The following is a 25655-nucleotide window of genomic DNA, read 5'->3' on the forward strand; positions in this document are numbered from 1 at the left end:
ATATCAAGAGATATTCAGTTATTTTCAAAACTGGACTTAGAATCAGAGGCCTAAGAGGTTATTTCAAATCCAGTCATCAGGACTGAAGATTAGACAACCAGCATATAACAACTATATCATCAATTTAAAAAATATATGTATATATATCCTGGAAACCATGAAGATGAATCTCATTATAAGCTGGCTGAAGAAAGTAATAAAGAGATCCAGTGGATATGGAGATATGGAGAACACTCCATATCCAATAGTCACCCCTGCAAATTTCTGTAGCTAGATATCACTGAACTAAAATATCCATCTTCTGAGTGTACTTAAGGCTCTTCTTGGTTCAGGTACAAAGAGCTGCCATACTGTCTGTCATTATTTCTAGAAACAGGTAATACCCCATTTATTAACTTTTGCAAAGTATGTTTTCATATAGTAAACAAACGTTACCCATATTCTTAATTGTGCTGTTTTTGCTACACTTATAATGTTAAAATATTATTAGCACAATGATTTCCTATTCTAGTGCATGAGTGTGTGGGGGGAGGGGGGGGAGGGAAACAGATGGACGGACGCACAACAACACAGACTCTTCCCTGACATTATTATTAGGAAACATATCCTCTCTCTGTGCTTGGTTATTTTACAGCTACTCCTGAAATACCATATCCAGTTCCAGTGAACACTAAAGGAAGCAGAACACTACCAAACTGGGGTTCAAAGCAGAGCTATAAAAACAGTTAAAGGACTGCCCAAAAGATGCTTTATAGTAAAAGGCTTCAAGAGCACAATCTATCTGGTTTATCAAAAAAGTTAATGGCTGTCCTGCTCACAGCCTAAAGAAAGAGTTTTGACAGAGGCTCCAGCATCTAGTAGCTGAACTCTAATGGCTAAAAGAAAAAAAAAATTACACTAGATAAACTCATACTAGCAACAAAGCATATATTTGAAATAGTGAAGGTTATTAATAATTGGAACAACTTACCAAGATATGTAATGAAATCTTCATTCCTGTACCTTTTAAATTAGATTACATATTTTTGAAGAAATATATATTTTTTCCCCTACATCAAATAAAAATTAAATTCAGAGAAATTCTATATCCTGTTAAATAAGGCATCAGGCTGAAAATGGAGTCATTTTTACACACTTCTGTTTAGTCTACTTTCTTAAACTTAAGATAATGAAAACACAAAAAAGTCAAGCAATGCCCTGAATTGAAAAAGGTCAAATACAAAAACTTCACTCTATGAGCTGTTAACCTTCTTAACATGCTTTTAAGACTTCTAAGATTCACTATGGGAGTTTCCATTAAAAATTCTGTAATTACAGTTACCACACAAGATGCTCAGAGATAAAACAGTGTAAGCCTGTCCCATGTAAACTAGAACAATACGGTTACTCCAATTTCAGACACTGAAATGATAAAATTATATATGTCTACGTATTTTAAGGAAAGCAAATATAGAGGTAAGCCAAAGCTATCTTCTAAAGGAAAAACATAGACCTGAATTTCAGTGTTCCATACGACTCCTCCAAGATTAGGACTGAAATGACTTCTATAATGTTCTAACTCATCCTTTTTTTTTGTAAACATATAAAGAGAAAAAAWATATATATATACATGCACAATTAGCCAGGTTTACACTTATAAAATGAATGGAGCTTGTTCAACTTTACATAAAATGTAGCATTTTTGATAAGTTTAAGTAAATACCATTTCCCCTAAAACTCTGACACTCTAGATATACTAACCTAGCTCTCGGAAGGCAAACAAACTTTGAAGAGATTTCAGACCAAAGCATTTCCTTTTCTATTTATGCTCCCTAAAGATAGTCTGAGTAAATCYGATGAGCTGCTGCTAGTTTCTGACACTGTGAACAATTATGTCAAGCTCAGATATATCTGTACTCATTTAGCAATGATCTATAAATGTCTGTCTTGGGACACGAAAGAACTTGCAAGTGGTATCACTAATATCAAGAAAAGAAAGCATACTTGAGAGAAAAGAAAGAAAAAAAAGAAAAGAGGAAAAAGAAAAAAGAAAAAAAGGAAGAATCCTTGTTATTGTTATAAATCTTACAAAATTTTGCCAAGAAAATAAAACAGTGGAAGCAGAAAAAACACAATTTATGTAGTTAGTTGCATCTATCTATCTATATTTGGAGGATACAAAAGGAGTAATTTCATACGCTTCTCCAGTTATGAAGCAAACACAAATCACTTTTCTGCAAACAATTCCTTTCACAGTCAACTAACTTTTTTTTTTAGTTCTTCCATTTTGGAAGACTTCCTGTTTACAGATATTATTAGTGATAATACTTGTATGTCATCAAGCAATGAGAAAAAACTCCAGCGTTCCAGACATTAAGTGTACAAGGAAGGTTCAGTGCATCTTTTCCATATGTAATGCACCTATTCAACATGTGCTGTATGTAGTAAGWGGGTATAAGATCTGGAATCAAATACATACACTCCACTAGAAATAAGGTTTGTCATAACTTCTCTTCTACAATACTAATTCACACAGTCTCATGTCTCTCTTCCCTAGAAAGCAATGCCAGGAATACTATGTCAGTTCCTCTAGTTTTCTCTTTAATTTAAAGAAATCCCTTGAATTAATCCATTAATAATTGGATAAACTCAGAAAACTGAGATGTGAAGGAGACTGGGAAATCAGAAGAGAAATGGGTATGTCAAGTATAATCCAGACACTTTTACACATTAGACTTCATCAACATGCTTTGAGATAAAAAACAGTGCCTAAAATAGGACAAACTTGTGTTCAACCTCAATAAATGCAGTACAGAATAATCTGAATATAAAATCCTTCAAAAAAAAAAAACAACCCTCAAAATGAGAATCTGAAGAACTTTTATCATGTGACAGCAGAATCAAAAACAATACTTAAAACAGGTTACGGCATACAGCCTCAAAAGGCATCCCTATGGTGCAGTCACCAATGAATCACCTGTGACATGGGACACAATTACATTTAATAGCAAGACAAGACAAAAAAAAAAAAAAAAGCAAAACAGTGTAATCAAAATATCATATTTTAACTGTCTCAACTGTTCCCAATGATTACAAATCACAAGAAGAAAGCATTCTTAATCTGACCTTAATTACTAGCAGTAGCTTGTAATGATATTTTATACTCTGATGAATATGAAATGCTTGAGTGGAAAACTAAAATGCATTCTGCAATGCTTGATATGCATTTGCCTAATGGTACAGACAAAAAATTGAAAGCTATTGCTTTATGCCACCAACTGTAAATTACTTCCTCTTAACTGAAGCCTGCCCACTTTTAGTTTATTAAAAAGTAAAATGTGTTACCTTCACCACCTTCAAGGGTCAGTTACTACATCTCTGCTAAGGGGCAGTAACTTCTAGAGGAGTATTAAGTTAACAACTTGCAATTATCTGTCTATATTCCAAACTAAAGTCTGAAAAATTATGTAGTTTCTCAGAGGATAAAGGTGCTAAAGAAAAGTATTTACTAGCAGTTTGTCAGGATAAATGTTTTCCACAACATTTGTGTCTAACTCCTGCCTCCTGAAAGCAGACAGAAGCAAAAAAGAAAATAAGTATCCTGACAGAAATGACAGGACATAACCTGAAGGTTGAGTCTATGTAAAGGAATGTATRATAATGCTCTTTCAGAAGAAGTGATGAAATTTAAGGAGACATTTCCAGTTAGTAAAAAAGTCTTTGCCAAGAAATGGAGGGGAAAAAAAGAAAAAAGCCCTAGGATAGACTATAAGAGGTCAATACCTTTTAGTCTTAGTTTGAGACGACACAGGCAAGAGAAATCACCATATCTACGGAAAATGAGATCTCAAAGCACATCCATGTAAAATAATACCCAGAATCTAAAGTGCTTTAGGGAAGGAGAGAGAGAGCCTTTTGTGGAAACCAAGTCTACCCTAGTAAATTTTTGGATTAAAAATAAATCAATGAATAAATATAAGTCACCATTCAGGAGGAAGGGTAGTCCAAACTACTGAWAAAATAGTCTTCATTTAGTTGATTCAGTCAACGAATAATTAAGAACTGTACAATGATTCTAGAGATTTTCCTAATGGTATGGAAGCCAAAAAACTAAAAACATCAAACTGTTGTCTGATGCAACTATTTATGAACAGTTTTGCTACAGTAGTCTTAGAATTGGTTAAGTAGACTGCAAAATTCTATTTTAACAGCCTCATTTTTCGTATACTCAATGAGAATAGAAGCCAGATAAGAGATTCAACCAAGATACAAATGATTTACCTACTCCGTCTACATAATTATTCACAAAGACTTCCTTCTTGACACAAAATGCAAAAAGAGCAAGGTGTCACACTAAGAACATCCAGGGCAGAGAGCCAGAGGAGCCATCAAAAATGACACCTAGTCCTTCAAATAAGTATTTGCCTATTGCAAATCAAGACCCTGGAACTGTGTTCAAAGCCCCCATAAAACAGATAGGCCAAAGCTGCCAGCAAAAGCCTTCTCCAGCCTGAAAGAGGCAGTGGGAATCCTTAACAACGCAGTGGTTTTCAGTGTTGCTCCTTATATTGTTGGAGAAGTGTTCCAACACCTTCAGTGTTTTTGCATAAGTTTACTTCTTTACTTACCTGAAACTGGGGATGGATATAAGAAGGGCCACAATTACAGTTTGTTTGTTTGTTAAGAGAAGCCAATACCTGTAGAAGCCCTTATGGTTCTGTGACATTACCAAATTTGTGCTCTCAACAGTTCTTTAAATAAAATGCCTGCTGGCATGAATTAACTGTAGTCCAAGACACACTGCTCTTCTTTCTTTGACTCCTGCTTTATTAGAAGGTCCAAAACAAATGAGCTGCAAAGTGGATTTTCTGTCTGCACAGAACAAAACAGATTATGGAAGAACTAGGAATATACATACCTTGATAATAATTTCTGCCTTCTTACCTCTTTAGAGAAACACAGTGCAAGATACAGGAAGAGAAGACTAAACTATAGACATAATTTGTAACTAGCTTTTGTTCTGTTTTAAGTAAAGTAGTATAAAGAAAGTTCTTATGAATTCAACTCTAGCTCACCCTGAGAGGAATCAGAAGAAGGTACCTACATATGTAGGTGGTAAAAGAACAATGTTTAATTTCTCTCAGATGATAACAGAAAGCAAAAAAGTATAAACATAAGTGTGAACTGAGGAACAAAACCTAATCAAATGATTAAGGAAATGCAGAATGTAAAAGAGAAGTGGATTTGGCTTTGGGAGAAAAGTCACAAGATAAGTACTTTTTCATAATTTATTAAGAAAAAAAAAACTCTACAGCTAAGAGAATAAAATTAAGACTTAAAGTTTTTAAAGTATTATCTTGCCTTTATTTAATTTGTCCACACAACAGACTATTAAGCGAGTCAGGAAGGCCCTTAACATTCCATGCTTTTCAGTTGTTAGCACAATCTTACATCTTTTACAAGGAGAACAAGCAGTTTTTATTTCTACAATGGCTTTTTGCTGGAATTTTTGTTGGGACTATAATACTTTCATTAAGTGACCACCGCTACACATAGGGAAACAGAAGGATACAGTTTTGTAATCTTACATACAGGAGACTCAAAGAACTATAAAATTGTGGAATCTAAATGTAATTTTATTATTAAAAATATTTATGAATTGCATGACTAATACATATTTTACAAGCACCAAGCAAAAAAAGAAAGTTTTACTGTTCTTACATATATGGGTATTGTACGTGATTATTCAAAAAATCCCCCCACTAGCTGTTTTATTTATCTCACATGAAATACAGCTTTATCTGCTACATTTCCAGCAGCGTGAAAGATAAATAGCATGCTGGCTATCAGAGGGGCTGAAAACTCACAAGGACCCAGGGCAACTGGGCAGTGGACACTATATAATCAATTATTAAGGAATCTTAAGATCATCTAGCTAAATCTTTTTCCAGGAAGGTGGAAAGCAGAATGGATCCTGAGAATGAGGTAGACTGGACCTACATCCAGGAAAAGAAAGAACTTGAAATAATGCAGTCCAGTTCAGTATTAGAGCATTAGTGGGTGTAGGGACCTGTATGTTAATCAGCCGGGAGGGCGGAGAGTTATCTCAACCCTACTAAGAACGTAAAGAATTTTCATCAATTTACTATTTTCATTTTTAAAACTGTGAAGGTTGCCAGAAGCATATACCAGAAGCTCAGGTGCTACGGTAGGTATGTCATTGAAAGAAGGTCACCATGATATTTTGGTTGTTTTTTTAACATGACTAGTTCAGCAGGTTTTTTTGCTTTTGTTGCGCTGGTGTACTTTCACCAGTTTGTTTGTTGGAGGAAAAGAAAAGAGAGACAGAGAGACAGAATGAAATTTAATATATGAGCTCAAAAAAGCGTGCTGGAGAAAACAGTTAAGAATAATCTAAAAATTAGGCTATATATATATGCCTTGAAATCAAGCCACTAAAGCTTTTTTTAATATCAACAATTCTTTCAAAAAGGACTCTGAAAAACAGGCAATATTAGGACATCAGAACTCACAAACAACATATTTCTATGTTAGTAGCAACAAGTCTTCAAGATGGTTAAGAAGCCATGTTACCTGGAAGAACTGAAATAAATTCAGCAGAACACTTCTAATTAAACAAAGTCATTGTTGCTGGTAACATAGATTAGTGGAAGGAAAAAAGAGATATTTTTGAATGCAGTTTAAAAATCTGATATTTTCTCTCATAAGGAGTAAATATCACAAAGTTACATACATCTTATGACAAAGAATTAGGTTATAAGCAGCATGAGAACTTCATTTTGCATTTGCATGCTATCTAGATTTCTATATTGATATGAACACTGAGACACAAAAAGGGACCAATGGTGTTCAGCTTAAAAGAGAACCCTGAGTATCAGAGCATGACTCCAGTGAGTGATCAAGTAATCTGCAAATGCAGAATGAGACCTAGAATTAGCATCCAAATACAGAAAAGTGATGAGCAAGGTGCAACTTTCTCCTGCAAAAACCCCATACTTGCAAGGATCTCTTTGCAACAAAACAGTAAAACTTTGGAAAGAAACCGTAAAACCTTTGTTTAACATAAAATTGTTGGGTGCCATGTATCTTGCATGGCTTTATCCATTTAAACTTAGCTGTCTGAATTCAAGTTATTCACATAGGCTCCCTCGAGAGTCAGTGGAGAGAAAAAGGCACTTTGAAAAAGGCATCTTTGATCTCTGAATGGACTGAAAAGTCCCCTGAAAATGCTTATTTCTCCCCAAGAATAACAAAGGAAGCCTAAAGACTAGGTTAGGATGCAGCATTATGTTATGACTATGCTAGGTCAGTGGCGGAACCTTCTCACCATACATTGTCCCACCATTTTGTGTCAGCTTTAACAAACTAACCCTGAAGAAAAAAAACAAAACAGGGGAAAAAAACACAGTTTTCCATCTCATTGAACTCATCCTGTGGCTGCAGGACTGAATGATCTAACATGGAGGGAGAGGGTTGAAAAAGAACATGTGGTCGGAGATGGGCAGAAGAGACACGGAGAAGGACTATGGCTTCAGGTTAGCAGCTAAAGTTCTAAAGCCAAGTTCTTAGACTGTGAAGACTAACTTCCAGTTGAAGAAATGCCACTCCTTATTATCATCAAAAGTGCAAAGAAAAGGCTGATTATTAACCCAGAAAAAGGGTCAAAATGAGAAGAACAATCCTGTAATAGGAGGCTGGCACCTTGCAACTTAGCTAGTAGGATGGAAAAAATAAATAAATAAAATGAAAAATTTCATAGGAACAGTAATATATCAGCAGGGAAGAATTTCAGGTGTCTTTTGAAGTACAAAAGAGAGGCCATAAGGGCACCTGAGAGTTACAGGCAGCAACTCAAGTTAAAAGATCACTGGCAGGAAATAGTAGTTGACTGTTCAGCCTCTGCAGCAGTACTAACATGGCTATATGAGCTATAGGTAGGAAATAAGAATAAGCACAGTCAACTCATCATTAAGAAAAGAAATCACTATACAAATATGAATACTTTTTGTGCAGCTTTTATAGTAAAAATAAGCAGCAAATTGTGTATTCCTGTTGTTTTTTTTAAAACCAAAATGTAGTTCTATTTCCATGACATTCACAAATAAAGCCTTTTAAAATTCAGCTTCCATAAGGCAAATACATTCTAAACCTCGTAAAATAACTTCTAGAGTATACACCTCCACCATAATATTTGGCAAAGAAGAAATCATTGAAACAAGAATAAAATCATGATACAAAATAAAATAATGATACAAACAGATGGCTATTTTTAGCCATACATATACAAATAGTAAAAACCTTCAGAATATAAATTTAAAAGGCTGTTTTCTGATCTTTACAGAACAAAATACAACGTACATGAAATGAAACAGAAATCTGACCTGGACAATCACTTAGTATTTAATAGAGTAAGCACAACTTTTAGAGAGAAAATATGCATAAAACTGTTTATCTGACAGGTCAATTAAAGTATTCATTTTCAAATGATACAATTTAATTTTATTATACATGAAAAATACCACATGATATTACACTTTTATCATCAGTAAGAAATTTTATATAGATAGCTAAAAGTCAGGAAGATTTTGTTTGTGTATTTGCTTTTTAAGTATTTTTTCCACACTTTTTAAATTAGCACTCTGCATGAATAGCACTTGTTTATGAAGTATTACATATTTTGTACAGAACATGTAGTTTATATCTTTGTATACAATTTATCACATACCCATGTGTCTGCATGAACGGGCCTGATGTTGCTGAGAAGCACCTCTTCATAATTTCCATAATCACAGAATTTAACAACTGCAGTTGTCCCAGAAGAATGGAGAGCTTCAATTTCTGCCCGGTAGAACTTAAAAGAGAAGTTTTCAAAGGTCACAAAATACTACCTGAAATACTATAAACAGTTTAACTATAATTTTTTTACATAAATTTTTACTCATTGTCAGTATTAAATTTTGAGTAAGATTTGTACCAGATATCGGTATGTTAGAACTTCACAACAGTTTTAAACATGGCCCATAACTGCAAAGACACCATAGCACAATAAAAATTGATGTTTAACAATGAGTTTAGAATAATCATTGAGAATATATGCAGCTTATGAAATTAGAACATTTAAAAGCCTTTTTTTTCATTTGTCTGAAAAGCAAAACAAATTCATGACTAATACAAATGCTGTTGTATACAGAGAAGTGACTTTTTTTTTAAATACACGCCTAACAGGCACTTGCTTATACATATATACTTACATATTGTGCATGTTAATATATACTTATTTTTAGCATTGGCATACTAAAAATGGACTAAAATAAAATATAAAAAATTGGCCCATCAAATTGGCCCTTTATCAATCCCAAACCTGACTTTTCGACATTTATCCAAACACTGAAATGTAAATTTGAACCTATTTAATCACTTTTTATCTTACTGAACACATAGACATCACTGCCCCCTACAGTGGTTAAACTCAGCACTGTATTTTATGATCATATTTCAAAAATTGTGCTAGATGTGAGCAGCAGCATAATCTGGGCTATGACATCTTGCCGTAGTAATACATTTATGACTATTCAAAACAAGCAGTCCTCCAAAAAAACACACTAACATGATTAATACTTTGCAGATAAATTAAAATGAGGTAATCCCAACCTTATTTTGCAGATTTTGTATTTTCCAGAATTTCAACAACTAATATCTCATAATGATGGAAACACATTTCTCAAAACAGGAGACAATTTCATAATACACCACTATATTTCATGCTAATCAATCCACCCAAAACGTATATTCATATTTGAAAGAGTCAACCCACTGCATGTACCTGTCCTCAATACCAAATTTTTTGCATGCTTTACTATCTGTTTTAGTCATATAAGAAAATTAAAAGCAAATAAAAATAAAGTCACACTGCTCAGCTGTGACCCCCTACTTCCAGAAGAAAAAGCATCCAAATAACATAACACAAAATTACCTCCCTCCCTCCCCCCCAAAAAAGACAGAAAATGCTGGGAATAAAACCTATTCAAAGAACAAAAATATTTAAGGTAGTTCTCATCTTGGATTACCAGAAAGAAGCAAAACCTGAAGAAACAGCCCAATAAGAATAACAGAGAACTCCTGAAGACATTAACAACAAATCAACAAAAATAGCCTAAAACTCTTTTAAGCCAAGTGAGAGAAGATGAAAGGGAAATTTCTTAATATAAAAAAAATCTTATTAATGAGAAAGCAGCTGAGGAAGTATTTAAACTTAATAAATAAATAAATAAATAAATAAAGCTATCATGCAGCTTAATTCATGTATTCAAACAATTCTTCAGCTAATGATCTAGTGATAATGAAAAGCAAGTTTTATGTTCATTATCACAGAAAGGAAACAGCAAAAAAGTGGTTCTTTTAATTAGCCCCATCCCCACAGACTCTGACCTTCCCTTATACTAATAAGGGCTGCATGTTGACTCCTCTAGGAAAAAAAGCATCACACATTTACCATACAGACCGTTCTGGAGAGTACAGCATCCTGGCTTTTGTTTCTTGGAAAATATGGGCACCTAGACCCAATGCATCCCTTCAATTTTTAAGCACTTAAACGAAAGTTAGAAGCTTAGTCATCCTAAACTCAACCTAAATCAGAGAAATATAATCACCTCCAAGGTGACTTAATTCAAGCACCTAGTTTCATGCAATGAATTCAAGCCCCATATCTCATAAAAAGACCAAGATGTTAGCCAAGATGCAAATTACACACCTATAAACAAAACCCTTTGTGCTAGGTTTCCCACAAGTACAAAAGAAAACATTAAAGGTACAATCTGAGGTACTAGTTATTTGGCTGAGGCATACCTTGTTGTCTTCCCAATAAAGAGCAAAACACTCATCCCCTGGTCTCCAACTTTTTCCATAATCCATGTGAATCGATGGTTCTAATATTTTCTCTGGTTTGATGGGCCCAGATCTCCTTTTGGGTCCAGTGTTGTAATACAACATTTTGTCATCAAAAGATGGAATCGTAGCGGGTCCTGATGATTTGATAGGTCCTACTCGTCTTCCCTTCTGATGGTGCTCAGTATCTCCATTTGGTACAGCATTAAAATTATCAGTTCTAGCAGGATTCTGGTAATCATTATTCACACCAAAATGTTGCTCACTTTTTAATGTAAAGGTTTCATTACTTATTGTTCGTGCCTTCCTATCACAAAAATTTTCAGAACTGTGTATTTGGTTTTCCCTTTTCCCACGTTTCTGATTATTGTTGTCTGCGATATCTTGAGCAGCAGAGTTCTCCTTGAGTTCTGTGAATGACGCCCCTTTTCCTATTCTGTTTTGCATATTGTAATCCCTTTTTTTAAAAGGAACATCACTCTGGTGAGTGGCTGTGGAATAACCCAAATCCTTTGGCCTGTCATTTCTAGGATAATGTCTGTCATTTTTATTTTTTTCATCTGTCCACTGTTCTAAAGAGCTGTGCCTTTCAGGACCTCTGTTTCTTGGTAACCCACCACCTTCCAAAGCCTGCCTTGAATTTTGAATATCCCTTTGAAAACGAGGGGGTTTCTCATTCCTTGATTGTCTCATGTCATTGCGAGAAATATGTCTTGAATGGTTCTCTTTGATGCCATTCTGCTCTGTATTCAGAACTTTGTGTTGTACTTGATGTGGTGGCTGAAATTGCAATTTTGGTTCTACAAAGAAAAAGACATTATTTCAATTACTAAAATATTTCACATAAAAACATTTTAGAAATACTGTTGCAGACACTAATTAAGAAAGCAACAGGATTAATTAGAAAAGTAAGCGGCATTTATCTTTGTGGTATAGAAATGGAATGTAAGCCAAGAATTAGCAGAAAAGACATTTGAACCGTAGATTTTAATTCCTAGTTATTGGAAAGCATATATCCCCTGCAGTACTTAGAACCAAATAACCTAACAGTATGAGGAATGCTGGACATAAATTTGCAGGAGGTTACTCATTTCTCCCCATGGACATCAGTAACTTCCTTGAATAACAGTCATTTAAGAGAAAGAAATAGAATTCCAATGTGGAGAAAGGAGGAGAGAGGAAAATGAGGGGAAAAAAGAAAGATTTATCATCCAAATTGAAACTTGCTGTAAAAATAGCTTGTTTAACAGCAGCTATTCAGCATAACAGACAAATACAAGATATAGAAGTGATAAAATGAACACAAACTGACAAATTGCAGCTAAAGGAGATGACATGCAGAACTCTTAAGACCCTGATCAATGGACCATAACAGTAACCAATCAAGACTAACCTTCAAGAGACTCAACCAGAACTTCAACTGATGAGAAGAAAAACAAGATTATCATGGATCTCATAGGAAACAGCAAACTTGCTACAGGACATTAGAGGGAGATTCTGAGACTGTGTGAAACTTATTATGGGATATTTAGGGAAAAAGCCAAAGGAAGGGAGGGGGGGGGAATCAAGGTGAATCCAGAAGGAGCAGGCATGAGAAAATGGGGAAGGAACAGGATAAAACAGGACAGTCACAGGTAAGCAGGCTCCTCATCAGCATTCTTGTCTGGCCAGCTCCTGCACCTGATCTGTGCCATCTTCTCACTTACTAACTTCAAACTATTTTCTGGATGACCAAATTCTCTATTATGTGTGTGTGCTTGTGCTTGCATGTGTGTGCATGTGYGCACACACAGGTTTTGGATCTGCTGGAGAATTTCAGGCTGGAGAAGCTGGCAAATGGGATAGAGAGAGATCTGGAAGAGATCTAGAAGCTGGATACCGGAGAGACCATGGGCCTGAAGGTCATCTACCAGAGACCAATGGTTTGGGGACAGATACTGGATAGATGTGCGTGACTACGTGCATGTAACCCACCTGCAAACTTCAGGCTGGATTAGCTGGCAAGTTAGACAAGAGTTCTTAAAGCTGGATACCAGAGACCAAGGGTCTAGCAGTCAGCTACAGGAGAGACCCACACGAGCATGTGCATGTGGGTGGCTGGGTGTGAGGATGCTCAGAATCTTCAAAAATATTAATAGATTTTTTTCCCCAAAACTTAACGAAAAACAAAAATGTCATCCAAGCATTATACATGCACTAAATCAAGCATTTGGAATATATTTAATGTCTTAATTAAACATGAGTCTTTTTTTTTTTTTGATCGGAAGAATTTAAGTTTTCAATATTCTGTCAACATTGTGGCCATGCTATCATCTCTCTAAGATTGTGTGTGTTAATTTTATTTTTTGACTACTTATGACATTCTCGTAGCTCAGATGTATTTCAGGGACATAAACTAGAAACATATTTAATTATATGCCTAACTTTCAGCACACACATCCACTTCATACATGAATAACATAATGGGCATTATTCAGCTTAGAAACTCCCTAGAAAACGTAACAAGGGATAAGTCTTAAAACATCAAGGACTCCTGGTAATTACAAGGTACATAAGAACACCTGTGTCCTTTTTTTAAATCCCATCACACAAGCAGGTAGGGAACAGAGACACAGAGAGGCAGCAGTCCTGACTGTCCCTTAACATGGCTGAGCGGTAACCTGCAGCTGTCCTACAGATGCAAAAGCTTATCTTTCTGCCCTTTCTTCCACCTCTTTGACTTTCTTTCCAGTAAAAAGCTACAAGAATTCTTATATGAGACAGTATTCCTGTCTATAGGGAAAAAAAAAAAGTCTTTAAAATCTAGAAGAAAATAATTCAGAATTCAAATGCTATTCTTGTATTCTTCCTATCTTACAAGTAATTCTTGTATTTTAAAAAAAACAAGTTCCATTTACAATTATAATCTACTATTCTTCAAAGAAGCACAGGGATTAAAAAGAGTGTAACAGCTAAGGAAAAAAAAACAAAAAACAGTGTCATGTTTAAATGCTGACACATAGATTCATCCAGAATTAAGTACTTACTGAAAGAATTTATATAACCTCATTTCAAGTAACAGAAACTTTAGTATGGTGTTAATAGAAAAGGCCAACTGTTACAAATTTATTTAAAAACAACAACAGATTTCTAATATATTGGTTGCAAATAAATAGCTGAACAACAGGATGTTCAAATAAATTATTTCTCCCCAATATAATGTGATCATGACATAAAAGCAACAACCTTACTTTAAAGTGTATCTGAATTTTCAGTTATAGATTTTTCTTTAACAGTACAGGAAGATTCAAATAGTACTAAATGTTAACAGCACGGGAAGAGATTAGATTATTTCAAAACAGTGAATATAAGCATCTTTTTTCTAGACCTGTTTACTGTGACATGCAAAGGATGCTTATAAAACACTTGAGATATTCTCATATTCTAACCTTAAGATGCGTAAAGGGTGGTAAACTGATGTCTTCTAAGGACATTCAACAGCTGTGGTAAAAATGTACGGGCTTCTTAGAGGACCACATCATTCTACACAACAGCCTTGAATTAGCAGGACACATTAACCCGTTGTTTAACATTCAAGCGCCATCCTTTTCCAAAAGGAAACTGCTAAGTAACAGTAAATGTTAATTATCACTTAGTCAACAAAAAAGGCTATAGATTGATAAGAACACTTTAATTAATTTGTGCTGTCTGATCTGATCACTAAATAACTGAAATGAATTCAAGCATTCTTTAATAGAAAAAGTTAAGAGATAAGAGAGGTTAATCAGAGATTCCCTCTTCTGGTAGCAGCAGCAGCTGCTACCTGCAGCAGCGCTGTTCCTTGCTTCTACTTCTTGCCCATCTCCAATAAACCATTAGCTAAAGTTCCCAGAAAAGTGATAGTTTCCACAGAGCAGAGATCAAACTACTATTAATTTGGCACTTGGCAAAAAATATGATACCATATTCTGTCAAAGAGCAAGACACATTAGCCCAGCCATTATCATTATAACTAGAAGTTTGGGAAAATAATCTGGAAAAATTCCATTTCAAAATTAATGACAAGGCTTTTGTCTTGTGCTGGGCAGTTTTAAGACAGCTACTGGAGCTTCTCGCTTAAAAACTGTCACTCAGGTTTTGTTTTTTTTAGTCATTTAAGCTTTTGTATGTGATGCTCCTGAGAAGACTGTACACAAACAGTCACATTCTCTTGTTTAGAGGAAACCAGCAGGAACTGATCCCAGTCAATGCAATAATAATAAAAATAAAAATAAACAGTGCTCCATGAATAATGGCATTTATGAATACAGTTTCCTGTAGCTCTTTCCTGTGGATTCTCTCATGTTTAATTATGTGGTTAAACTCATAAAGCCAGTAGCCTTTCCCACACCAGTGGCACTTATTTGTGCTTCTCTTTTCAACTTGGCTTCTATTTTTTGGCAACTTGATGAAAGCATTTCTTTGAAACATCCACCCCTAAAGTAAGTTTCATCTCAAGTTGGCCAGAAGGTTCAAAAATTAGAGGGAAAGTAACAGCACATTTGCATAAGCCTCACATCTCAGAGTAAAACTCAGTTTACTAAAGAGATAGTGTTTGTCAAATTACATAAATACTATCAATATCTTTTCTAAAATACAGAAGGAACACTGAGGAACTGGAACCCTAGTTACATGATCCAGTTTAAAAAAAAAAAAAAAAAAGGTGGAAGCTGTTTACATTACTAAGGTAAAAATCATACAAATAGAAGAAGTGGTGAAAAAAGGATTCTACAGTTGCATTCACTACAAATTAAAATTTATGGGATTAAATGACTGAAAAAAATCAAGAAAGGACAGGACTTTTTATTACTCTTTAAAAATATGAAATGCAATATATTTTTCTTTTCTGTATCTGAAGTTACAGACAGAATATCAGTGTCCTAACCTCTGCTGCTAGTGACAAAATACATTATTACAACAAGAATGAGTTTGCTTTCCTTAATAGTCACAATTAACATTGACTGAATTTCAATTTTTAGAAATAAAGCTGCATAATGGATATGACTTTATTTTGCAATTTAGATCTCTTTTACTCAAATGCAACACATTCGTTGAAAATATGGCTACTAAACCATGAACTCCAAATTTAAAAAATTCCCTTTAACTCAGAAAAGTTGGAACTCATGTTTTTCCCCCCCYGTTTTTTTCTCCTCAGAATATTCACGTAAATTGTATTACCAAGAAATGAAACAAAGTTTTTTTAATTATATTTTACTGTATTAATGTATTTCAAACCTTTAATTCATTTGGGGAATATATGAAGTATAATGGACTAAAGGAAGAAAAAGAGATTGTTGAGATGAGATAAGATGTGCTAGCCCCAGACTGTCTTCTATTGTAAAAATACAAGTGTATTAAAAAAAGCATCATGGTTTATCTCAAGCATAAAAATTTAAGCAGAAGATAAATTAAAAAAATGGAAGTACCCTGTCCCTTTGGAGAATTCCTAGGGCTGGTTCTCTAAGTGCTCTGGTGTGAAGCCTGCTGCCTCTGCTAAGTGCTCACTCTCCATTAGCAGAGATGTCCTCTAAGGGACCTTTTGGTGAGGTGTTAAGAATAATATGACACAGTAAGAAAATCTCTGCTAGAGGCAATTATTTGCAAGCCTCCTACATGGTCCAGGTCTTTGCTTGCACATATCTCCTGTGGACAACACTGGCAACCAAGGACATGAGGATAATTGCAGCTAAAGTAGGTGGGATGCTCAGATGTGGGGAGAGATGAAACATGAGTGCAGAATGGGCCTACCCCAAACCCATTTTGCCAGCACCCTACCCCTCAACCTTTTTGACTTTTTGCTCCCAACTCTCTTCCTATTTTCACTGCAAAACAGAAGCAGCATGGTGATGTTATGAAACATCATTCAAACCATTAGAGGAGTATTGTATTTAGCTATGGAATACATACTCAAAGAAGAATCACAGAATCACAGAATCGCTGAGGTTGGAAGGGACCTCTGGAGATCATCTAGTCCAACCCCCCTGCTCAAGCAGGGTCATCTAGAGCACACTGCACAGGATTGCATCCAGGAGGGTTTTGAATATCTCCAGAGAAGGAGACTCCACCACCTCTCTGGGCAACCTGTTCCAGTGCTCTGTCACCCTCACAGTGAAGAAGTTTTTCCTCATGTTCAGATGGAAGTGTCTGTGTTTCAGTTTGTGCCCATTGCCTCGCGTCCTGTCGCTCGGCACCACTGAAAAGAGTCTGGTCCCATCCTCTCGACACCCTCCCTTCAGATACTTGTACACGTTGATAAGATCTCCTCTCAGCCTTCTAAAAGAAAACGATAAACTGAGTTTGCTCAAAGAGGAGAAAAGGCCATCTGGAAAAATCTTTTAGTGAGAGGCTAGGAAAGTTCAATCCACACAACTAATATAGCTGATGAATAAAAAACAACTCAGTTGTTTTTGTTWTTTTTAATAAATACCTACTAGAAAAGGAACTTCTGATAGGGTTCTCCATCTAGCAAGAAAGGCAAAATGATATACAGCAGCTAGAAGCTGAATACAGAAAATCCAGATCAGAAATGAAAGATTCCATTTTTTAAATGGGGATATTTAGTAACTGCTGAAGCAATTAACATCATAATACAATTAATTCACCATGTGTAAATCAAAATTGGGTGTCTAAATATGTATATCAATCAAAGCCCAACTGTCAGAACAGGAAGCAGAGACTACAGTCGATGACTTGCTCCATCCTCACAAAGTGTCCTTACTAACAGATTACAAAGACATCCTCCCTCTTGCTTGCTTTTTTCTGTGGTCCCATTTATTTTTCCAGGTGGTGTGCAGGAGTTTTATTTTAACAAGAAAAGCATTAAGTGTCCACCCCAAGCACAGCCTATCTCTTGAAGAATGGAAGAGGAAATTCTGAACAACTGAAAATATTTTGGCCTTCTATATCTTGAGTCAATGCTCTAACCAGAATAATCATTATGAGCACATCACTATGACTMTCATTAAAATTTTTTTATATATATATTTAAGTTGATCTTTGCTTGGGCTTTTCAAAGAGGTAGGTGTCTACCAAAAGTTTTCATGGATTTGGATTTTAAGTGGCTGGAAGCACCAGCCTGTTCTCAATCCCTAAGAACTAAAGAGAGATGCAATATCAGAAACATGGTCAGGTTCTCAGTATTTTTGTCCATGTCTGGTTCTTCCTTAATTCTTCAGTCAGAGTCTCCTGCCACTGTTTTGTTTTCCCTAAAAATCCCTGAATTTGCGTTTCCTTATTCTAGCTGGCAAAGATGGATGAATTGCTCCCCATAACAAAAGAAAAATTGGGGAAAAAAAAAGATTAATGGAAAAATCTTTGTGTTCAGTAACAGGAATACTCTAATCAAAGGAAGCAAGCAAATGAGGCTACYTACAGCAAAGTTGTCTAGTATTTTTGTGTATATCTCATAGTCAGTAGGTTTCTTTCTCCAAGTCAAAGCTCAAACTACTTACTTTCAACACAAAAATACCTTCAAAAGTAACAAAAAACATTTATAGCAAAAAAATTCTGTAGGATACAACTGTGGGTTTTTTTTTTCAAAATTCTATGCATTTCTTTTAAAGAAAGTATGTTTACTATATACTATGTTTCACCTATTAAAGAATTAGTTGATTATATGAGAGTCAGGTATTCAATATTTTTGACAGCAGTAATTACTGAAAAAAAAACCAATATTTCATTAACTATGAAAAATGAGAGGATGTGAACAAAAAAACCCCCACAGGGTATCACTTACAGAACAAAAGATTATACACCTTATTTTCTTATAACTAACTCATGCTTATTAAAAAAAAAAAAAAAAAGTGCTTTCTTAACTCTAAAAAGCAAAAAAAAAAAAAAAAAGTATCTCCTGAACATAATATGAATCTATTTTAATTCATGAATATTCTTCTGCTTAGTCTGAATAGAAAAAAAGGTAGCAAATCAAAGATAAATTAAACGACTGCTTTGTAGTTCCTGCTCATGAATTGAACCATCTAGCCTTGTAATTGCAAATTCTAAAGTAAATATATAAATTCTCAACAATCAACAGTACCTTGGTTTCAGATGGAATTAGAACCAGTAGATAGGAAAAGCAAGGAGAGATCACAGAATCACAGAATCACTGAGGTTGGAAGGGACCTCTGGAGATCATCTAGTCCAACCCCCCTGCTCAAGCAGGGTCACCTACAGCACATTGCACAGGATTGCATCCAGGCGGGTTTTGAATATCTCCAGAGAAGGAGACTCCACCACCTCTCTGGGCAACCTGTTCCAGTGCTCTGTCACCCTCACAGTGAAAAAGTTTTTCCTCATGTTAAGATGGAAGTGTCTGTGTTTCAGTTTGTGCCCATTGCCTCGCGTCCTGTCGCTCGGCACCACTGAAAAGATGATCAGAGAAAAGCAAATCAATCCTCTTTGTGTTTGAGAAAAAAAAAATTTCCTTCCAAACATTTTCTCCCTAGATCACATAAATCATTTTTGAAGAAAACGTGGTGCAGCACAGAATTAAAAAACATCTATCCCAGTTCATAAAAAATGCCTTTTTTTTTTAAGCTTCTACATAGACACTCAGTTATTTAGAAGAAATTAAAAGCTGTCTTAAGAGTCTAGAAGACTAACATTAATGACAATGATAGAAGTGGCCACTTCAGATAATCATATGCTCCTGACCATATGCTTTAGTGTAATGGTAGGAGTGCCTCTATTCACAACTGTCCCTACACAAAGGTCATCTCTTTAAATACATTAAATAACATGTTGGGATTTTAGAGGCTATATGGGACAGCACAAGATAAAATACTGCAGAGCAATCCATCATCTTTTACATTCAGTGGAGAATGTACTATGCCACATATAAAGACAGAAAACCTGTCAGCATGGGCAGTTACTTTGCAGAAGATCAATGATGAGACCTTACACTTGGAGATGTAACATCACGTATTTGAGTTGTTTCTAGTGGTTCCTCTGATGTGTCTTTCATCTTTGACCACTACCCTTCTAATACTAAGGAASAGTTACATGTCTAYGCTGGTAACAACTGACAAGATCAAATGGAGTGAAAAAGGTGTGAGTAAGATGTATCCTGTTTTCGGCAAACATCATCGCGCTGCAAACACTGCCAATGCTTGTGCCATCCCAGTTTGGATGGAACTTCAAAATSAAGACACCTAATATTAAAGAACTTCAATAAGACTGGTTTCAATGACGGCAGAGACATAAAATGGCAGAAAGAACATTTTCAACAGGTGATTTTCTAAGAAGTATTTAAAGTCATCAGACTGCGCAGGTTCTCTCAGACTTGGCAAAGAAAGCAAGCACTTTTAGAGGCAGAGAAAAGCCTGCAATTCATCATATGACTGTGCATTTCTACAAAAATCCACTTGAAGTAGACTCTGAATGATAACAAACCAAAAAAATCTGTCATAAAAACACAGGCATGCGGACTAGACATATTCAGTAAGGGAAATAAATCTAACAAAATGAAACCTAGCAACCAGAAAGTAAGGTCCATTGGCTTCCAAATATCAAGAAATACAAGGACATTTATTATTATCTCTTCAGACAAAAGGAAAAAAAAGAAAGAAACATTTAAAAGACATTTTTCATCAAATAATAATAGAAAGACAGAATAGTTGGTTGGAAGGAACCTCTGGAGATCATCAAGTTCCAACTCCCCAAAATAATAATCAGAATATTTTCTAGCAAGAATGCTATCAAGCTTCCCCCCCTAAAAACATGATTCAGGAAAACACACCGGATTACATATTGATCATTCAGAGAATGCTAAAAAATAAAACTGTGTTAAAGAAAAACACACAAAAAGAAAAAACCCTGTATGTCATGTTAGGACATATGTTAAGGTTTTTGGCACCTTAAAAAGTATGTAGCTCTTACAAAGTTTTCCTAGAAATAGCTTTTTCTTATGACATTTGTGACAATTTTTTAATTTTAGTTAAAAGGGAAAATTTATACAAAAGCAAAGATTATGTTCATTACTTGAACACACTTTTACGAAATTGCATCAGCTAATACAGAACACTTGTGTATTTGAAAAATATTTGCTGTTTTTTAAAGATGTGTTAAATTTCTGAAACGAGCAGCAAAGACTCATGATATAAGTATTCTATCTATAACTATCTGAATTTTTATTTAGTAAAAAACAGCTATAAAATTGTGGCTACATAAACTGTAAACAACATACATAAGAAAGGAGCTCTATTAATTTTTTTTCCACTTTTTATAAACTGTTTTAGTAAGATCTAGACCCAACTAGAATACAAAACACTATCTAAAGGGAGACAGCTGCAATGAGACTCAACCGAGTTTCAGCGATCATATAGTATTTACTATCCAAAGGACTATAAGCTATCACATTTTCTAAGCAAATGTATTTCTGTTAATAGACCCAAGCACATCATTAAAATGTTTGGTGAACTTTAAAAGGGCTCCGAGTGCATCTAATTCTGCCAGCAGTAGCAAGACACCTGGCTTTGCCAGCTGCTCCGCTGGCTCCTGGGCCCAACTGTTGTTTCAGGTTTTCTAAAACAGAACCTGTCCTTTTTCTTTGCTGTCGCTTCCTCTTTCTTAGAGGAAGGCATTCCCTGCACAGCTTCAGAAACTCAATTTCTAGACTGCTCTGTTTCTTCCCATCTGAATATGCTGACTTTTAATTGCTACAGGCTGCAAGAAATACTTGGGCGTATTAAAACAAAATACTACACTGCATGAGGAGGTAGCAACTGTAAATGCGCAGCTTCGGAGGTCTGAATGATCTCACAAAAATAATGTATAAAAAAAATACACCATGCCTTTAATGGGAAGCAGATAATCCTAATATTTCTCACAGAAAACTGTTTTTTTTGATGCACTGATACAGTCTACGCAACTTCATCTTTTTATTTCTAATTCAATAATGAACCCCTCAAGCACAAATACACACCTAGACAAATAAGCATAAATGCACCACGATAGCAAGAAAGGGCACGTTTTATAATACAAGCAAGCTACAAACAGAAATAATACAGTCAAAAAAAGCTCTCTCTCCACTAACCAGAGTGATGATGATGATTTACTGTATTTCAGGTGCAGGCACCTGTTGACATTACAGCTGTTTGTACTTTTTTGCAGCAAAAATCAAGCAGAGCAACATTTCAGCAATTTGCATCCATGCTAAATGGGAAAGCCAATTCACATACGGATCTATTCTCTCCTTCAGTGCACATGCAGCCTCATTAACATTAATTAGAACTGTATAGACACCTTAGAGAAAAATTTCTTCTATCTGAAAATTATAAAAATCTCTTTTACTTATAAATTGTAACCATACAGTCTTGGCCACAGTGATTAARGACAGCTCCAGATCAACACACCGAGGAGCGACATTCTTTTCTAAAAAGACTAGATGAACATCCTTTTCATTTAAGCTTCGCTTTTGTCTTTCAAATACGTTTTGCATTTGAAAAACTACAAAGGCCTAGAAAAAGCTTCATTGCTTCAGATGTTCTGATTCTTTTAATATGTTTCTACTACATTACTAGTGCCAGATTAAGAGCAGGTAAAGAGAACTGTACCAAAAGAGTTTTCAAGAATCCATCTTGTTTGATTTACTTAAAATAATAATAATAATAATAATAATAATAATAGGAATTACGTTTTTTGCTTACTAACTCAATAGTGGTCTCTTTCTAGTACACCACCAGAATTCTTTTAAGGTAAATTTGGGGGACCGAATCAACCAACCAATCTAGCTACTACCAAGTACATTTTGGCATTGATATTTAACTGTTCTTTAACATCTTAAAGCTTTTATTATAGGTATCATCTCCCTTTTCCTAATCTGCAATTTCCTGCACACCTTTAACAGCTAGTATAGAAGTGCTATTTGTTTGCTTTAACCTATAAGCCCTAACACTTAATATTGTTTTTCCCAAAGCTCAAAAAAATCTGCTGCCAAGTTCAAATTGGACACTATATATACATATATGTATATGTTATACAACCTATAAACTTTTAAAAGTCTGTATTTCGGCTGAATAAATTAGTGCTTCATAAATACACTGTTTTCTTCCCACAGTTAAACTCTGTCTGATCTAAATCAAGTATCCAGTAAGAGTCCTTGTTTAAGCCCAAATTACCTTCCATGTATTCCCTATTTTACAGTTACTCGCCCTTCATTACAGCCTCTGCAAATTCCTATATATCACACCATATATATTCAAAGGTCACACCTTGCAGGAGAATACTGGAGTTACTGGTGAAAGGTGACAAYGCGTCCCTTCAAAAAAGATAATACATCAAATGCTATTAAACAAGGCATTTCCAAATCTGTGGTCTAAGAAACCATGTATTCACATACAAAAGTCTGAACAGCAGTCAACAATAAGTTGGTTGGATCAGTCCTGAAGGTTAAATTTCCTCAAATATTCAACATGCATTCTTTTACCTTGACAACACTCCATCCTAATTTTATCATATTCCATCCTTGAGAAGGGACAAAAGTGACTCTGCCAGCTTCCTCACGTTTTTAGCAGTCTTTAATCAGTGAGATGCTGTTGATTGCCTGCCCTTATTTTCAGTTACTGACAGAAAATTTGTTGCACACAGACTGGCTTCCTACATAGTAAACTGCACCTAACATAGCTCCAAATTAACAAAAATGAAAAGGCAGTATAGGAAGACTATGAAACCATGAAAAGTCCTATTAAGTCAGTTGCTAATGTAAGACAAATGAGTCAAAGTAATAAATATCTGCACACATTTATGCTCTATACAAATCCATAAATGCATGTGAATATGAATTTATCAATAATAGAATTCCTGGTTTTCATTTTGTTGTGCTTAAAACCAATCAAATTCAAAGATGATAAATGACATATTGTTAATTTGAAGTCACACTATCATTTTCAAATATGGATACACCTTTTCTTCCCCTCGGATTTTCAATAACCTAAAGAAAAATCCTTAACAGGAACTTGATACACTAACTCCTACTGAGATGGGAAGATGTGTTCTGAAACTTTCACCAGATTTTCAGTCCATGGAAATATCATGTTTAGCTTATGACTACTTCCAAAAAAACAAACAAAAAAAATCTAGTGAGAGACTTTATCAATGGATTAACACTACATCTTGCTCATTTTACCAGGTGTAAGGAAGAAAAAAAAAGAATTCAAACATTTTTAAAGAAATCTTTAAAGATAGTATTCTAAACAAATAAATTTGTCATCCCTATAATACAAAAAATGAAATGAAAACCCATTTTCACCACCAAGTATTTTCTTTTTAAATTTTTGATAAACAACACCTTTTGTTCAACTCTTGCCCTCATTTCAACAAGCCTGTTTTCCTTTTTCCACATTATTTTTTTTTTCTTTTTTAATTCCAAATCCAGTGAGAATACACAAAAGAAGAGTCAAGACTCATTATTAATAGTCAAAAAGAATAATTTGGAACTTAAATTGAAATCCTTTTATATAAATGCAGAGATTCCTTGGCTGCATTAATTCCTTAGAGCTAACTGCAAAATATCAAATGGTTCATATAAATTATTAGTATGATGCTATTTTTCACCCTTTTATGAAAGCTTGTTGTTTCTAAGGGAGGAAAAAATCATAATGTGAGGTTTTGTGATGGAGTTAATGTAAGAAGATATTTTCATTTCATGGCCACTGAAACACCTTCAAGGCCATACCCAAAACAACAAAGGATCTCAACTTATTGCTTAGCTTATTGAGAGTTTTACTGTAATATTATAGCAGTCTCTAGAGGGCTCAGGTTGCATGGAGTTTCACTTTTTTTTTTTTTTTAAAACGCATCTGTTACTGCTTCCAAATTAATGAATAGTTTAAACCTAAACAGACATCCTGATCTATAGACTACATCCTTATATGGCCGCTGAAGGAAGGACTGAAAGGACATTAAAGAAAACATCTTTCACATTAAATCTTTGAAATTATTAGGCTTCCCTCTTTCTAAGATCCTGCATTTCCTCAGTCTCTATAGTTATTAAACAGACAAACCATGAGAAGAAGGTCACTTAATATTTTATAGGGAAAAAAATAATTTCTTTGTCAGATTGAGGGAACTGAAAAACAATTCAGCTTTCTACCATTACTAAATTCTTAATTGAGCACCAGGCAGAATGTAATATTTATAAGCTGAGGAAGGAGGATTGGTGTTTGGTTTTTTTTTAATTACTTCTTAACAACAAGAAAGCCCATTAAAGCCACCAAAAATTGCAAGTGCCTTTATGTAATTAGATTAGCAAGTGCCTTTAAGTAATTAGATTAACAAGCAAAGATTTATCTCACCTAATTTCAAAATGACTGAGTTTTAGATATTTAAACCTGAAACAATCACCCTAAGCTCTTCTATAGTCAAGTGAGAAATACAAACCATCACAGTGCAATTTATTTGACCTTTCTTCAGAAAAGATGAAGCGCTCATTAGTCCTCCTCATTTCTTACTGCTGACTGTGATGGAACTTCTAACAGCCATTTTTATATGGTCAAGTTAGGACAAAGAATTCCACCAACACTGTCCAATATTGGTTCCAGATATATTAATTTCAATAACTTACCCTCTACCGTTAAAGTACCCATTTTGGATTCTAAGAAATCAAACAATGTGCTTGGTGCAGACGGTCTGGCATTTCCTAGCTCTTCTTCATCCTCAGGTCTGATTCGGCCTCGGCCCTTTCCTTTACCTGCAAACATCAAACAAAAGTTATTTGGGGATAAAAGATGAAGAAAAACAAGCAAGTGTCCACATTT

At 34.9% G+C, this 25655-nt stretch overlaps 1 protein-coding gene across 9 annotated transcripts in view; it reads right to left on the minus strand.

Annotated features, from left to right (window-relative positions):
• Window positions 1-25655, minus strand: part of TDRD3 (tudor domain containing 3) — a 122285-nt gene that overhangs the window by 17504 nt on the left and 79126 nt on the right. For all 9 annotated transcript variants that reach the window (XR_003255495.1, XR_003255496.1, XM_026077786.1 and 6 more), the window contains 3 exons: window positions 25463-25588; window positions 10846-11684; window positions 8726-8851 (listed from right to left, as the gene is read on the minus strand). Coding sequence is in view for 7 of the 9 variants with exons in the window: in XM_026077786.1 (XP_025933571.1) it covers window positions 8726-8851; window positions 10846-11684; window positions 25463-25588 (1091 nt within the window). In the remaining 2 variants the exon portion in view is untranslated. The remainder of the gene's footprint in view (window positions 1-8725; window positions 8852-10845; window positions 11685-25462; window positions 25589-25655) is intronic.

The sequence above is a fragment of the Apteryx rowi genome, unplaced genomic scaffold (genome assembly GCF_003343035.1).
Source record: "Apteryx rowi isolate R43461 unplaced genomic scaffold, aptRow1 scaffold_461, whole genome shotgun sequence".
Classification (NCBI taxonomy): Eukaryota; Metazoa; Chordata; class Aves; order Apterygiformes; family Apterygidae; genus Apteryx; species Apteryx rowi.